Below are 17,150 nucleotides of genomic sequence, written 5' to 3'. Positions count from 1 at the left end.
GCAATGTCATTTGACTTAATTGGTATTTTAACCTCAAGTTGAGAGCTAGTTCCAACTATAGGTTCAATGTCGGTCATATCTCGAATTTCTTCAAAGTCAATATGACTCGCACTGACTTCTTGATATATATTTTCTTTCTCTCAAGGAACACTCATTTTGAGATATAAGCATGATGCACATGGGCCTTTAAAAAAATATCAAAAGTTTTCAATGAATACCCAACAATGTAACACTTCTTAGATCTCAATTTAAGTTGGTCATTGGTTCCTCGTCTAACGAAAGGCTTAACAACGCCAAAAATAAATGTGAGGGAACTTTCCAAGTCTACGTTTCATGAGGTGTTTGCAAACCCACTTAGTCGGTTACAAGGTTCAAAACATGTTGTACTATTTCAAGTGTATATTCCCCAAAAATATAATTGGTAGCAAAACACGACTCATCATAGATCGAACCATATAACATTTGATTCTCCTTTTTAACAACACCATTACATTATGGTGTCCTTAAAGAAGGTAATTAGGAAACTATTCCACAATCTCTATGATGATCAATGAACTAAATACTAAGTCATTCTCCTTTCCTTTCGGATCGAAAACCCTTTTATCTTCATAGCTAATTGATTCCCTACTTTGTTCTAATACTTAAAACTTTTCAAAGTATCAAACTTATGTTTAATCATATAAACAAAATCACATCTACTGAAACTAACTTTAAATATGACATAGTAGTTTTTTCCGTCCCTTGTGACGGATCTGAAGGATCGACACATCAGTGTATACAAGATCCAACAATCCTTTAGGTTTCTTGAAATGATCTTTTTCTTTTTCAAACCAGGAACATAAACTAATGAATACTAAAATGAAATTATTCTATTGTGAGGATCAAACCCCTCTATTTACATCCAATCTCAATGTTATTTCACAAGATTTAGTATGTTTTAAAAAAATTATTGTCGCAAAGTCTAATGATTTGTTTATTTTACCAGTATACTAAAACAATTTTGTAAGTAAATCGTTATTGTTATTTTAACATTTAAGTCCCTTTTGCCTCGAGTATTTTTCAATATCTGAGAAGACTAAATTTATTTGACATTGTATGTATAGAATCTTAGACATTAACTAAAGTTTTTATCTCGTAACTTTTAACATTAAATCACATCTCTTCGACACTTTATGGACGAAAGATCTCAGACATTAGCTTATTATCATCTTTCCTTTATATTTTTATTATTTTAAAATTGTTATCGATAATCTTTAATAAAGTAAATAAGCATTGATATGTTGAATCCAAATGTTGATAAGGGTTTTCATATTGTCACCAATTTTGAGGATGTCATATGGTGAAAACGGCATATGTTAAGGTAAACCCATGTTACTGACGCAACATTGCTGTATCCAATTGTACTACAAGCATCAAAAGTTGTACGTCGATTATTATTATTTTAGGTTTACATTTCTTGTAAAAACACTAGCCTATATTAACCACCATCCAAGCATTATACTCTCTCTAGTCTCTTCCCCTCTCTCTAAACCTTCAAAAACTCCATTGATGAAGCTAGAGAGAGAAATCGAAACAGAGCTTCAGTACGAAATTCAACAAGCACACACAGTCTTTCTCTGTGTGTTCTTGTTTGAATCCCACCGTTTGTGTGTGTTTCTGTTTGGGTTTTGATCTTCGTTATGTGAAAAACAGTGCGGGATTTTTGGAGTTGTGAATGTGATTCATTTGAAGAACAGAGAAGATGAAGAAACCAACGAAACCCATATCAAGCCCTGGAAGAACAGAGAAGTTCCCTCCGCCATTGATGAGGTTCTTAAGAAGCAACGTGGGAAGCAAGAGCAGTAACAGAGGAAGAAGATCACGTGCGAGCCCGATGTTCAGATGGAAGAAAAACACAGTTATCGAGACCACACAAGAACCATCTTCCCCTAAAGTCACGTGCATCGGCCAAGTCCGTGTCAGACGCTCCAAGAAAAACAAGAAAACCACCATCGCCACCACCCCCACCACCACCTCCCTCCGCCGCCACCACCCAAGTAACCGCCTTTGCCGTTTCCTAAGAAAACTCAGACCAAAATCGTGTAGAAGCCTTTGGAGCAAATGGGTCTCGTGTTTCCGATGTGGGTATTGCAAAACGTCCAGGGATTTACATGATTCACCGGTGATTGATGCTTCTCCGACATCTGCTCCCCGAAACGTCTCCGGCGACAATGGCGATGACGACGAAGAAGAAAAAGAAGTTGAAGATTTGACTGTAGAAGCTGAAAATCAGGGATTGATTTCACGATCACCACCCCGAAATGCATTTCTGTTGACAAGATGCAGATCTGCTCCCTACAGATCTTCTTCATTAGCAGGTAAGTTATGGGAATCAACAGGCGGAGAAACAGGGGAGGAAGAAGTTAAAGAAAAAATTAAAAATTTGAGGATCGAAGAAGAAGAAGAAGAAGTTATTGGGAATGAAAATGGAGAAATGAATGAAGAAAGTACATGTAATAAAAGCAATGAGGTTGAAGAATTGAAAGCAATCAAAGCTGCGCCATTGATTCTGAGCAGGTGTAAATCAGAACCAGCAAGAACATGGGATCGGATTCTTGTATGAGTTTGACTTGTGTAAACTTTTAATTGTGATTAATCGGTCAATCTTTTGTTTTCATTTTTATTTTTAGTTTGTCTTATTTCTAAATATATATATTTTTTAATCTTTTTTTTTTTTTTTTTTTTTCCTATCTAGTTGGATTAATTAATCATATAAAATATAAATTTTTTAAAAAGGTTTACGAATCCAAGAATTGTAATCAATGTATTCATTATCATGACAATTTTATTTAGTTAAATAATACATAACAATTGTTCAAATTTATTACGAAGTATATAGTATACTCAATAACAACAAAATACGTTATGGATTAATTTCTTACCAAATACATGAAACTTGTATATAATGGAACCTTTACAGCATTACTTACCATTTTTTTTTGTATGGACTTCTATAATATCGAAAAGAAACCAGTTAGGAGCCATAAATATTGGGATTTGTATAAATTATAAGGAAATTATTAGTTAAAATCGTATATTTTTATTATTTATATATAGTTTCTTGTTTTCTTTCTATAATGTATTTAAATAAGAAGTTATTCTTTTACCTGAATACAATGGAAAAGTTGACGTCAACTGGAACACGTGTGGGATCATGAAAATTGAATATAAATTAGAAATATGATATTGGTAAATTATGGCTAGAAATATACGATGGAATCTTTGAACTTATTTTTGGTTATTTAATTTCCAAAAAAATAAATAAATTCCATAGAAAATATTGTTATTAGAGAGGACCACGAATCCACGATGCCCATTCTCTTACCATGCACTGACCTGTCACGAGCCCAACTAATCGACTTATAAGCCCATCATCACTTTTAATGATAATAATATTTATTAGTAAATAAAAAATTATTTTATAGTAATAGTTATTGAAATTTATTATTAATTATCATGTAATAAAAATTATCACTTTTAATTAAAATATGTGTAGAATTTATATTTATATTGATTGTTTTTATATTTGATGTAAATTAGTTATTATTGGTGTCTAGTTTAAGAAATATAAATAAATTTATATAGATAAATTTAATATTTTATAATTATCATTTTGCTCGAAATTAAAATTTTAATATATATATATATATATAATATTTTAGTATTCTAAAAAAATATTGCTAACATATTTTACATTGAAATATGTTAAAACATATAATTTTAGAATATTATACATATTTATTTTTACGAACAATAAAATATTAGAATATTTTCTTAGATACAAAATAATTAATACTTGCCAAAATTTTGAAGTCTTAATTAAGGAAGATTATTAAAAATTTAATTTAGAGCAAAATGATAATTTTAAAATATTAAATTCATCTATATAATTTTATTTATTTCTTAAACTAGACACCAATAATATTTAATTTACATCAAATATAAAAACAGACAATATAAATATGAATTCTAAACATATATTTTTTTTAATTAAAAGTGGTAATTTTTTATTACATAATAATTTATAATAAAATCTAATAATTATTTTCAGTAAAATACCAATTCGTCAAAAGAGCTATTTATCGTCTGCTGACTTGTGTGGACACACATATAGTATATATATATATATATATATATATATATATATATATATATATATATATATATATATATATATAATCATAATAAAAACATCTCCTAGAATCCACTTGTCCAACTCTTAGACTACAAATCTGCCACATGGCAATACAAGAAGCAATAAACAAAAAACTTTCCCGCCTATATACACATTCCTTCAATTCGTCAATCCATATCCAAAACAATTTTAAAATTGAAAATTCCATATTCTATATTTAAGAATTTGAAGATTGAAGATATTGAAGATTGAAGATCTTGTATCCCTTGAAATCAGGAGCCGAAGTTGATGCTGGTCAATTATCTTCTAATCTTCCGATTCAAATATACCTTAAATCCTTGAAAATCAGGTTCAAAATAAATGCATATGCATATATCATTTCCTATAATCGGTTTTACTTCCACAAAGTATTATATTTCAAACAATCTTTGACGACATTCTCTATGAGCTCTGATGACTTCCATGGAACAGGAAAAACTAAAAACAATCGATGATAATAATAAAAGGTTTGTACTTCATTTCGATTGCAACTCATTTATATCGTTTATTTAGTTATCATTAATTTACATATATATTTTCCTGTCTTTTTTGTATGAATAATTTATAGTCAAGAAAGTAATGTTTTTGTTCCTGTCTCATCATTTGATTTTTTCTTAAAAACAAGCGAATGGTTACTAAACGCATTGTTTTTGGATTGGTCTTGTGATTCACTTTCTTTTTCTATTTACTAGAATTGGTTTCTTCATTATAGGTTTGATCGTATTGAATGATCAAATCTTCCTTATGGTTCTTAAGTGAATATCTACTAATTCATCTTAAAATTTGAAGTATTGGATGTTGATGAGTCGTTGTGGCTTTATGATCAACGAATTGTTGCGTGGATTTTACATTTGGATGTTCTTTGACGTAAAAAGGTAAACTATTTCAAATGCATACAAACTGTTTGTGTGAAGTTTTTGTATCTCTTCTCTTTTCTCAGTTGTGGCTGATTTTTTTTTGCCTTTTAACGTTATTCTTGAGTGATGTTTCATTATATTTACTTAATAAGTATGTTCTTGGACCTAGGTTGTATGAGGTTCCTAATTTTCATCCCAAAAAACTAGGTAGAATTTTCAAAACAAAGGCCTAAAGCTGCATCTATACTCCATATTAAATAATAAGAAACTCTTAAAAAATAGTGGCAAATCTTTCAAGTTCTTCAACTACCCATGTCTAAACTACTAATAAAAACTTTACAGACTTATTTTTCATAATCTTTCAAACTCAATATTCTATTAGTGGGAAGGAAGATTCTATTTTACAAAGCTATTTACGAATGGGCTGATTTTAATAGTTTAGTTATTAGCTTTCAACTATTTATATTGATATTGGCTGATAGGTCCAGTTACTAATGATGTTATTTGAGTTGAATTTTGAATAAGGGAACCATGTAAGTTTTGCATCTTAAGATTTTGTATGTTTGTGCTGCTCTTGGGAAGTTGCTAGAGCAACATGACTATGTTGCATATAATCTTCCTGTCATTATCAATTTCAGTTTTTCTCAGTGAACTTTTAATAGTAATTTGGTTTTATAATTAATCAATGTTTGCTTTATTTTCCTTTTTTGTTCCAACTTTATTTTAATTTGTGCAACCTAATCGAAAACTTCACTAAAGATAGTTCCTAAGGTGTAAGTTGTTAGACATGAATACTAATTTCATTATTTCCTTTTTTTAACATTCAATCATTGACTCTTAGTTCATTTCCTTGATATAATGTAGGAATTATCATTGGATTTTTCTCAAAATGTTGGATCCTCTCTTACCTCACATAGCCCATGTTTAGGAACAGTAACTATTTTATATATTTTATTAAGAATAGAGATATTTGAAAAGCATTTGTTTATATTCATTCATGAATCATGAATTGATGGAATATATTATTTCCCTTACCATTTTTTCTTTTCATTTTTTTAAAACAATTTTACTCTATTTAAGATGGTGCTGCTAAAAATGTTCTCGCACGTGTTTGATATGGTTAACAACCCACATTATTTGTACCATGTGACTGTTACTCATGCAATTTCCAAATTTGCCCTTATTATGGGTTTAAAAATCACTTCTTCTAATTTGCTCCATATTCTTTATAGGACCTTTAAAGACAAGTAAGTCAATTCATTTCTTTAAATACAATTTTTTTTTTTGTCATTCTTAGTTATTTTTCATTTATTGTGTTTTTTTAGAATGCCTAATATCAAAGTCAATGTAGCTTAGGTGTTTGCAATTCCTAATTCTCATTGTTGACCACTATGTAAGTTTCTTTTTACCCAAATTTGGTCATATACTTCAAGGGAAAAATAGTCACACCTAAAAAAAAAAAAAAAAAAAAAAAAAAACTAATACTTTGAATTGTTAGATTGCAACAAAAAGTGATAGGGATCAATTTTGAATTTTTGATATGTTTGTTTTATAGGTTTTGGAGAGTACCATTGTTTGGTGGATTAAATCATGACATGATGTCAAGCTAAAGAAAATAAGTTGATGGAATTTTAGGGTTACACTAATCATATGTTCATTTGTATTATTTGTTTGTGTGGTTTCTCATTGATTAATCAACTACATTATGATGAAACGTATGCTTGATTTTTAAAAAGAGATTAATTTGTTATACTTCTTATTGTTTATAAATAGTTTGTTAAATACATGTGGGTAAGTCTAATCTCCTTAAACATGTTCTTTATGGGTATTGTACTTATGTGAAAAACACACTCGACAAAATTCTACATCATAAAGAAAATACGTTTATTTTATGTGAAAAACACACTCGATTTGTTTGTGTGAGCTCTGGAACCTGAAGACGAATACTTCCTAAGGATATAAATTAAAGTATTATGTTTATTTTATTTATCACATTAATTCATGATGACTTACAATCGAAAATACGTTGGATTTTTTTTTTTTTGACATTCAATATTTTTATTTATATAATAATTTTAAACAAACCAACTGCGGTTTCCACCGGTTATAACCTAGTATATATATATATATATATATATATATATATATATATATATATATATATATATATATATATATATATATATATATATATATATATATATATGTGTGTGTACACACGTCATCAGCCATAACCAAGATATTTGAGAATTGATTGGACTAAAAAAATTAAATGATTTGATGAGCTTTGGCTCTTTAAAAAAAATATATTTGAACTAAAATGTTCAATCCATTCTTTTTCTTTTTTTGAAACGACAAATAATATAAATATCTTCTGTGTCTGGGATTGAACCCATTACCTCCTAGTTAGTTGTTAGATTAAAGACCTCATTGTTAGCAAGTCAGCTAACCCCAACTTGTCAATCAACAAAAGATCAATCAGTGTTTACATTCTATAAATCTTAAAATTTGTGGTTTAGCCACAGAATAATTAATTGAAATAGGTTAAAGTTTGAACCGTGGTTAAAATGAAAGTCTCTACAACCTTTTAATTTGCTTTGTTCAAAAAATTATATTAATTTTTTCCTCATTATTGTAGTTTTCTTATTATGCAAATAATTATAGCATGAAAACACTATTTTAGCCAAAACAATTCTCACTGGTTCATTCTATTATTAAACAAAATCAACATGAAATAAAAATTGTTTTCATGTAGACTTTGACCTGGTGTGAAGGGATCCTGTTTTGCAACTTGAATAACGGCTACATTTCGCCTCTTATTTGTTTATGTACCTTTGACAGTACACTTGGATTTTAGTGTTGGTAAACATATTTTGTCCGTATAACAAAGTTTAATTTTTAGGGTGTAGTATCATATTCATCATATTTTTTTAAGTATCATGTCATTTTTTATCATTATCTTATAAAACTGATGGGTGTCATACCATACATTACCACATCCACCATAATACATATTTATGCATGAAGTACAACATGTGAAGGAATGTATTTTTTTTCCTGTGCGACAAATCCATACCACACATCACCTTTACCGCATATCTGTTTTGCCCCTCGATGCGTTGTTTACTGCATACCGCGGTATGCGGTAAGAGGTGCACGGTATAGTCTTATATTTTTTTCGAGGATACTATGTTCCTTTAGTTTTGAATGTCTTATATGTTTTTCCAACTTAGTATGCTCCTAGTTAATTATGCAGTACGTCCTACGATAATAAGAGTCGAGAAAGAATGAAACATAAAAATTGTGAGAAGCTAGGTTCTTTGTTAAAAATTCGTTTGAAAAAAAAATAAAAAAAACGTTTTTTGGATTATGTATATACAAACATTTTCCATGTTCATCTATACATATAATTTGACGAAAAATATGAACATATGCACATTATATTTTTTTCACGGATACTCTAAATGCTTGTGTATATGCACATTTGTGGTGTTTTATTTGAAATTTTTTATCAAGAAAAAAGTTCTTAGGTTTTTACCCATATTTAAGTTCTCATTTGAACTTAAACCATAATAAACTATTATAGACTTCATTATTAGGAAAAGGTATAATGACTTAGGAGGGTAATAAGGTTTTCAGTTTGTCCGTATTAGGTCACTAAGGTTTTTTTTTGTGCGTATTAGACCAATATGGTTGTTATTACCGTTTAGAAATAGTCATTTTACCGGTTTTAACGGTTAAAAAGGACTATTTCTAAACGGTAATAACAACCATATTGGTCTAATACGCACAAAAAAACCTTAGTGACCTAATACGGACAAACTGGAAACCTTATTACCCTCCTAAGTCATTAACCCTAATTTTAAAGACATTGAGAATATATGACCATCAACAGTAAACTACTTCGTTTAGAACTCGCATCGTCCCATATAACATGCTACTCCTCTATATGGCGAAGCTCTTCATCTACAGTCGTCCCTTTGGGGACATCCGATAAAATTGGAACGATATAGAGAAGATTAGCATGGCCCCTGCGCAAGGATGATACACACAAATCGAGAAATGGTCCAAAATATTTTTTAACTCTTCGTCGTCTTCTTTGGAACCCTAATTCCCTTTTCAAATGCTAACAGAGTTCAATTGCAATTCTTATGTTTCAGTAGTTCATCTACTGAAGTCATGATCAGACGACATGTGGATTCTATGGTCAGATTGATCTTCTTGTTGATGTCTTCAACAATTTGTGGCAAGTAAGGGTGATCTTTCTTTCTATAAAGTCTCCTTTAAGTTTTTTACTTTTCCTATCATTACGTTTCATGCTTTATAAACTTCCGTTTATGTGTTGTATATAGTATGTATGTATTTGTTTATGTGCTGATTTTTTTATTCATTTTGCAACTTTAGTTTCTTAGTTCATGTTGTGGTTTTGCTTTTTATAAAATAATTGATAATAGACATCCTATACAAGTCCCCGTTGGTTTTACATTTCCATTCGTTATCAAATGTAGACATTGATGGGAGGTATAAAAGTGAGATTTTGTTTTTGTACACATGGATGTGTTCATGTAAACATTTAAATGACAAAAAAGAAGTTATTGATAAAATGTTGCATATTTATGTAATGAAGATCATCAATCATATGAGTTTCTGGACTTAGAAGTTCTGGAAGGGTTGTGAGATAAGTTTAAATGGAAACAAATATTTTCAGTCAAACAAATCATTCACATTGATTAGTAAGCATGTTTTCTAAATAATTAGGGTTAATGACTTAGGAGGGTAATAAGGTTTCCAGTTTGTCCGTATTAGGTCACTAAGGTTTTTTTGTGCGTATTAGACCAATATGGTTGTTATTACCGTTTAGAAATAGTCCTTTTTACCCATTAAAACTAGTAAAAGGACTATTTCTAAACGGTAATAACAACCATATTGGTCTAATACGCACAAAAAAAACCTTAGTGACCTAATACAGACAAGTTGGAAACCTTATTACCCTCCTAAGTCATTATCCCTTAAGAAAATCCACTTAATCCACTAAACCTTTACCAAGCAAAACTGGACTTTTTTAATGTCCAAGTCAACTTCAATTGCTTCCATTCCTTTTCCATGATCCTAAGGACTGTATACAAGGGTTAAATGAGATGCTTACGGTCGATAACTTTGTTTATGATGGTTAAATGTAATTAGTCAACAAGTTGTCAAGCTGTGCTCATCCTTAGGTACAACTAAACATCCTAAAAACATTGTAAATGAAGGGGTGCGTTTAAAAAATTTAAGGCGAATCCATTATCAAATAGTACATTTCCTTATTATATTTTGTTTGCTTAAATTTTACTTATTTAGATATAATATGATTATACTATGTGATTATTGTATGTATATTTACCCTTTTATAAAATGGATTTTAAAATGAGTTTTGGAAAATGGTTTGTTTCTTTGAAACTTTGTAACATCCAAAAATTTTACAAAAATTTCAAACTGTTAAAACAATCCCAAATCATCACTGGTTTACAAAAATTGTTTTCCAAAACATGTCAATTATCAGAGTTTCCCAAAATCACAAACAAAACATGAGGAGGTGCACGATCAAGCATTTGTCTTCCCGTGATCATCTGAGTTACTTGAAACATAACCCAAAATTGTAAGCCCAAAACTTAGTGTGTTTCCCCCAAAATACCAACTCAATACATAACCAGCATAATAACAATAAACGTCATGCATACAGAGCCTTCAGTCTGATTGGATTTCAACTCTGATCTTATCAGATACGAGTCCTTTAGATAAGGGATCATATATTCCTCCATTCTAGATATCGTATAAATGTGAGACATGGATTTCAATCATTCTCTCTATACTGTTTCCCGATATCCGATTTATGACGACTAACAACATACTACAATTTGAACACATCAAATTAGTCCCAGCTTGGCCAAGCGCTTAGGTGTCATCACTAAATCATCGAGGGGCCCAAAGATATCGCTTTCATCCTACTTTGGATAAAAGGAATGGATAAACTTTGATTCAATGCTTGCTTGTACTCACTCACCGAATCACACACAACAATATGTTTTATGACACCAAGTTACTGGTACATTTACATATTATCAATGTGTAACCGACTCGCAAGATACAACTCACACATCTCGGTTTCAAGAATATAAGATATTATCGTCTCACCAATCACTCATGATAAAATCCATGAAGTGATCCAAGTGAGTGTGGGTTTAATCCAATGCTCAAATCATATTCATAAGTACTCATGAACGTTGCAGCAAACATTTTCTTATGTCTAATACACTTCAAACAATCCACACACGAATTCACGACAGTCTTCATTCATACCTACTTCCAACATATAAACGACTGTGGTGCGTTCGAATAATTTGATTGTTCTGAATCAATTTAATTATTCAGGAAGTCAAAACATGCAAAGTGAAAAACAATAATACTAATCCCATATGGCCCCAAACTATGGGTATAAATAAAACATTTTATTTAATCACCATATTGATTACTCATTATTTGTTGTTTCGGGTAATCAACTTCTTACTTGAATTATAACAACAATTGTCCCATGCTCTTAGCATGCACACAATGTTTATTTACAGTCCTTACTTTGTGAAATAGATAAAATGAACACATTTCCAATCATACTCATTTCACAACTCCCAATCCTTATCATAAGTATAAGAATATCAAATTCTTGTTACTTATGCTAGATTATAACATTTTATCAATGATTCTTTCGTAAAGTCATAGCTCAAAATCATCAAGACTTGGCTAATCTCTATCAGAAATAATTCTATAGATATGACGTCTCTCACTCAAAGTACATTCCTTTGAACATCCTTCTTGCATAATAGTTTCTAATCTAGATATAAATTCTCAATTTCCAACTCCCAATATGGAAACATTTCCATATTTTCCATATGACAATTCATTCTTAATAGAATCTTATTTATTCATAATAATGTCGATATGGTCCATCCAATACCATACTTCCAACTACTCACAAGCGACCAATCATCAGCGAGCTTTGGATTGTCCTTTGATAGTTGTTTAATTATCTTAGTCAAAACTGATTCTTGTCCTTTTTCCCTCTTAATGTGCTAGACATTTGGAAAATTTTAGAATGGTCAAATATTATAGTACTTGCAATTGATCCTTTACTCGAAGCGTATGGGACACGATGCATAATGTCTTACATAAAGATCTGATACTTTATCAATCTTTTTCCATAATATTTTATGTGTCACGTTCTCACAATTCGAACTATGAAGAGGGATGCCATAATCATAATCGAAATTTTGAGAATACACTATGTATCCTTGACTATATTTATTAACATTCCACAACCTAAGCCTTTAGATTTGAAATGAAGCATAACATTCTCTCCCTTAATTATAGCAAAACAACTATTCAACCCTTACGATTTTGCAAAGTATAACTCTTGTTTTCTATAATTAATATCGCTAACTTGCAATACTTGTTTTAGTAATCATACAAGCACAACATTTATGCTCATACTATTATGATGATTATTATCAAATAAGCATAACACTTATGCTCCCACTAGCTTTGACATGACAATCCTTTATCTAAGCTTCTTAAACTTATACACCTTTGCCTTAGATAGCTCAGATGTGTGTCTAAACAATTCAGACTAATTGCCAAATCTCACAGTTTGAATTATGGAAAGGGATACCGTAACCATAATCGAATTCGAGAATACAATTTCACAATCACTATCTTCTTAAAATCTCTCTTAGTGAAAGCATTTCCTCACAGTCATTTTCATGAAGGAGGGAATCTTATGACACTTATATTTTAATGGTTTATGTGTTCCTATCCATGTGAATTTTCCCAAAACCAAAGTTTGCAACAAAACCAAACTCATATGGACCGAACTTTCTTAATCTTGATTTCTTGCCTTATGGTAACACGAGTACCCACCATGTCTTCCAAGTAGTTAAGCATCTCATCCTTTCTTATCAATGTACTTTTCATTGATCAAGGTGCTTGCCTTTTATGCGTTCAAATGAGAACTCATAGAACTCATATGCATAATTAACTCAATTGGAACGACACAGAAACAAGATAGTGTCAACACGGTAGGTTGTAAACCTCAAGTCGTGTGCTAGTGATGATTGATAAGGTTTATTATTGATTAGTTCTTGAAACCTTTCAAGACCATTAAGACTCCCACTGACTCCTTGACATATAAGATTCTCTTGTCAATAAACATTTCTTGAAAAACAAATATTCAAGAGTTAGTGTAGCTTTCATCAAGACAAAACACTTCACAAAATTGGTCCTAGTTGGTCTTTGTCTTATCCAAGACATCACAACTTTCCACATTTGATGAATGTTATAAACCTTCTTAAGACTTGTCACTCAATGTCACACTCTTAACTCTAAGACTTGGTTTTGGAACGAAGTATGATTGACTTCTTGATTTAACCATTTCTTTAATTTTTGATTCCTCTTCTCAGACATACAATTGCACTAAGACTCACTTAGAGTATCAATTGAGATATGGTTCTTAATCATTAAGACCTATCATAAAACATAATAAAAGGTACTCTCCCTTCTTCTTAGAATGGAGAAACTTTTATCTTTCCGCCTACTTTCATGATTCTTCTTTATTCGTTTTGCTATTGATTGAAACTCTTTCAATCAACTGAGAATTACACTTAATCTCATAAGTATAATCATATTTACTTAACCTTAGTAAATCATAACGAATATCTTTGTTACTCTTGTGGTGGACTTGACCAACACACAACCTTGTGTACTCAATCTCCTAGTCCTTCACTTGACACTTTGTCAACGAATTAGTCTAATTTCCAAATATGAAATTTCTCATTCATCATGCCACCAAGTTGCATGATTCCAAGTTTCTGTCCAATTGAAACTTGGGCGATGAGAAACTCTCCCTAGTTGGTAAATTATCTACATTCCCACAAATAACATAATTAAGAATCAAATATATTATTGCTAATAATACAAAATTACAAACATCAATTTTTCATACATGCCATTGCAAGGATAAATAAATAATATAAAATCAAATTTTATTATATTGCGGAAAAAATTTGTCCTTACAATGCAATTTAATTGAAAAACTATGTTAATACATATTTCTTAGCAATCTTATTCTAACTCCAAGTAGTAGCTCAAGATTCTAATCTTCAAGTAATACGATCGAAATCCATTTCTTCACGATTAGATTCCACTCACTTCTTCCCTTAAGCTTCCTTTCTTTTCTTTGATCCTACAAAACATCGAAATGCAATCTTATCACATCATGTATTAAGAATCTAGAATAGGAACTTAAAAGAGTTAGTTAATGGAATTTATCTAAAGTAGAGCCATACGTTTTGACTCTCCCATCTCTTAGATCTCTTAGGTAAATAGGGTAGCTTCGTCTCCAATGCCTCTTCTCTTGGCAATAAAAGCAAATTAACTCTTTTGGAACAGCACATGGAACTACTTCTGACTTTGCCTTTCTCTTATGATCAAACTTTTCGATCATGGCATGCCTTTCGTTGCCATTGCCTATATCTATAGAGGTCTGGAAGGCAGATCCACCAATCAACTTTTCTTTTTCCAGTGCGCCAAATCATTGCTGATTCAGCAACAATAAGCATATAGGTGAGATCGATGAGGGTTACGTCGTGGCTCATCATATAGTACTCTTTTACGAACTCACTATATGAGTCAGGAAGTGACTAAAGAACCCAATCAACAGTCGTTGAAAGAATGTACAAATTAATATATGCAATTATATGTTAATAAATAACGATGTGTTGCATGGATTTATGTGATTGCATGACTCGATATAATGTATGTGTATGTTTTGTTTTCATGCTTATGTGCTTGATATTGAATCATTTTGCTGATTCTGACACTTGTTTCTTGCCTGCTGTTATTGTTGTAGATAACCTAGGATGAATGAGGGCAAGGAGTGAAGAACAATGTCGATGGCCAAATCCTCACCAAAGTTAACATTTAACTTGCAAAGATGATCAACATATCTTTGCATCTTTTGCAAGTGCACGGTAACAGATTATCCACTTCCCATCTTAGCGGTGATCATGTTCGTGATGATCTCATAGCGCTCTTGCCTCGCGCTTTGGTGGTACCTCTCCATTAAGTCTTGATGCATTTCATACGGATACATGTCCTCATAGGACTTTTGGAATTCTTGGTTCATTGTGGCTATCATGATGCAATGGACTTTCGTTGCATCACGTTCATGGGTCTCAAAGACAGCCATTTCCTCGGGAGTAGCGACTTCTGGATTGATCTTATCGAGATTCTCGTCGAGGACATACTCTTTGTCCTCGTAGTGCGCAATCGTGCGAATGTATCTTATCCATTCGCTAAAGTCCGATCCATCAAAAGACACTTTTTGATAAAGACTCATTAGCGTGAATGAGTTAGCAGCAGCGTTGTTCGCGTTAGCCATCTACAAATAGAAAGGACAAAGTTTGATTAGAATTGAATCCCTAATTAAACACCCAAAATGAAAAATTAAGGCTGGGATCCAACAACATTATTTACATATTAGAAAAGGGATGTCGTAATCCAACACGCAAATAATTTGGAGGTAAGTGAATGACGATTCACTAATTCTTGACCATGAAAAACATAGGCTAAAGTTTTAAATGTATTGAGAATTCCTAGTTTTTCTTGGAGATTTATTGAACTTTTCAATGGTATGTTTAAATCTCGATATGCCCCTTTCGTTTGTGACTGGGATGTCGAGGATCACAAAGTGGGTGTGAATAACCATGCAAATCTACATGGTGCCTTCATTGTTACGATCACCTATTCGATGTGCCGATAAACCACACACGCTCCATAAAACTATGATAAACAATGAATCACCCTTTACCACCTTTTCTTAGAACCAATTAGTATGCCGGTAAACCACACACACTCCACTAACTTCTCAGCAAGGCTGAAAAGTGTAATTTCATGGGATTGCATCCATTTCACTTTTGCTTAAAGTAACTAGGATTGGGAATTTGTAAAAACTTTTAGTTACTTTATATAGATTCATTATACTTATTAATCAAGAGAGGATTGCCCTATCCTACCCGTTTGGCTAACGACCCTCCACCAGTCAAGCAAGCGGTGGGTGTGAGTGTAAACCCATTAAGCGCCATTTTATAGGCAGCAACCTTATACCCACCTTATAGACCGGCTTCGTGAATGAGGTCTACTAACGGTAAGACTAGCATTTTAATTATACATATATATTTATTAGGCTTGTAATAATATAATAGTATAGGGTGTATTTTAAACATTTCAAAATACTAGGGTTTTAATCTTCAATTTAAAATTTTCGACTTTAATACCATTTAAATTAAAATTTTAAATATTAAAACTATTGATTTAATAATTATCTTAAATTAAACTATTAATTTAAATTATCAAATCATAAGGGATTATCTAAATCATAAGGATAATTACCATTTAAACAATTAACTTATCCTAATCTCTTTAATCCCTCTAAATTTCGATAACAAGGGGATGTGATAATTCAAAATCTTTAATTACTATATTTAACCATTAAAAGATAATTACAATATATGGGATTATCCAAATCCCTAAAATTTAGGATCTTATCTTGGGGAAGGAGGCTAATCTCGAAATCTTAGGGTTTGCAAACCCTAGATTTCGAAATCTTGGATTAAAGGAAAGGATTCAAAAACCTTTTCATAATTTTCGCAAATTAGGGTTAGGAAACCCTAATCTTGAAATTTCTTGCCTCCTAGGGTTTATTGGCTATAAAACCTAATTTGTCAAGTTCATACAATTGTATAATACTAATTGAAAACAAGTTAACCAAAGGCTCTGATACCAGTGATGGGTTTTATACAAACAATCCTATGTGTGCATGCAACCCTAGATTTGGATCTATGTTTTCACTATTAGATACACAACATTATGAACACATGGATAAAACCCTAATGTAGCCTACTATTTTTGAAATTCACATAGAAGGTTAGATCACATACCTCTTGTTGTTATATTGCAATAACAAATTTAATCTTCAAACCCTAAGTCTTGAA

At 31.2% G+C, this 17,150-nt stretch overlaps 1 protein-coding gene and 1 non-coding gene across 2 annotated transcripts; both read left to right on the top strand.

Moving 5' to 3' along the window:
- The first annotated feature begins 1,486 nt into the window (after positions 1-1,486).
- LOC144999916 (uncharacterized) lies at positions 1,487-2,662 on the top strand. The gene has a single exon (XM_078959068.1). It carries the CDS (start codon positions 1,742-1,744, stop codon positions 2,600-2,602), a length of 861 nt encoding a protein of 286 aa, XP_078815194.1. The 5' UTR covers positions 1,487-1,741; the 3' UTR covers positions 2,603-2,662.
- Positions 2,663-9,044: 6,382 nt separating this feature from the next.
- LOC145003547 (U6 spliceosomal RNA) lies at positions 9,045-9,147 on the top strand. The gene has a single exon (XR_013662004.1). It is a non-coding gene; the product is annotated as a U6 spliceosomal RNA (small nuclear RNA).
- The last annotated feature ends 8,003 nt before the right edge of the window (positions 9,148-17,150 follow it).

This window comes from Lactuca saligna, chromosome 6, assembly GCF_052625555.1.
Source record: "Lactuca saligna cultivar CGN05327 chromosome 6, ASM5262555v1, whole genome shotgun sequence".
NCBI lineage: Eukaryota > Viridiplantae > Streptophyta > Magnoliopsida > Asterales > Asteraceae > Lactuca > Lactuca saligna.
The sequence above is the reverse complement of the archived record's forward strand: the minus strand, read 5'-3'. Positions and strand labels throughout refer to the sequence as shown.

Excerpts from the sequence above, each read along its gene's own strand:
- LOC144999916 (XM_078959068.1), top strand. The coding sequence starts at position 1,742 with ATGAAGAAACCAACGAAACCCATATCAAGCCCTGGAAGAACAGAGAAG.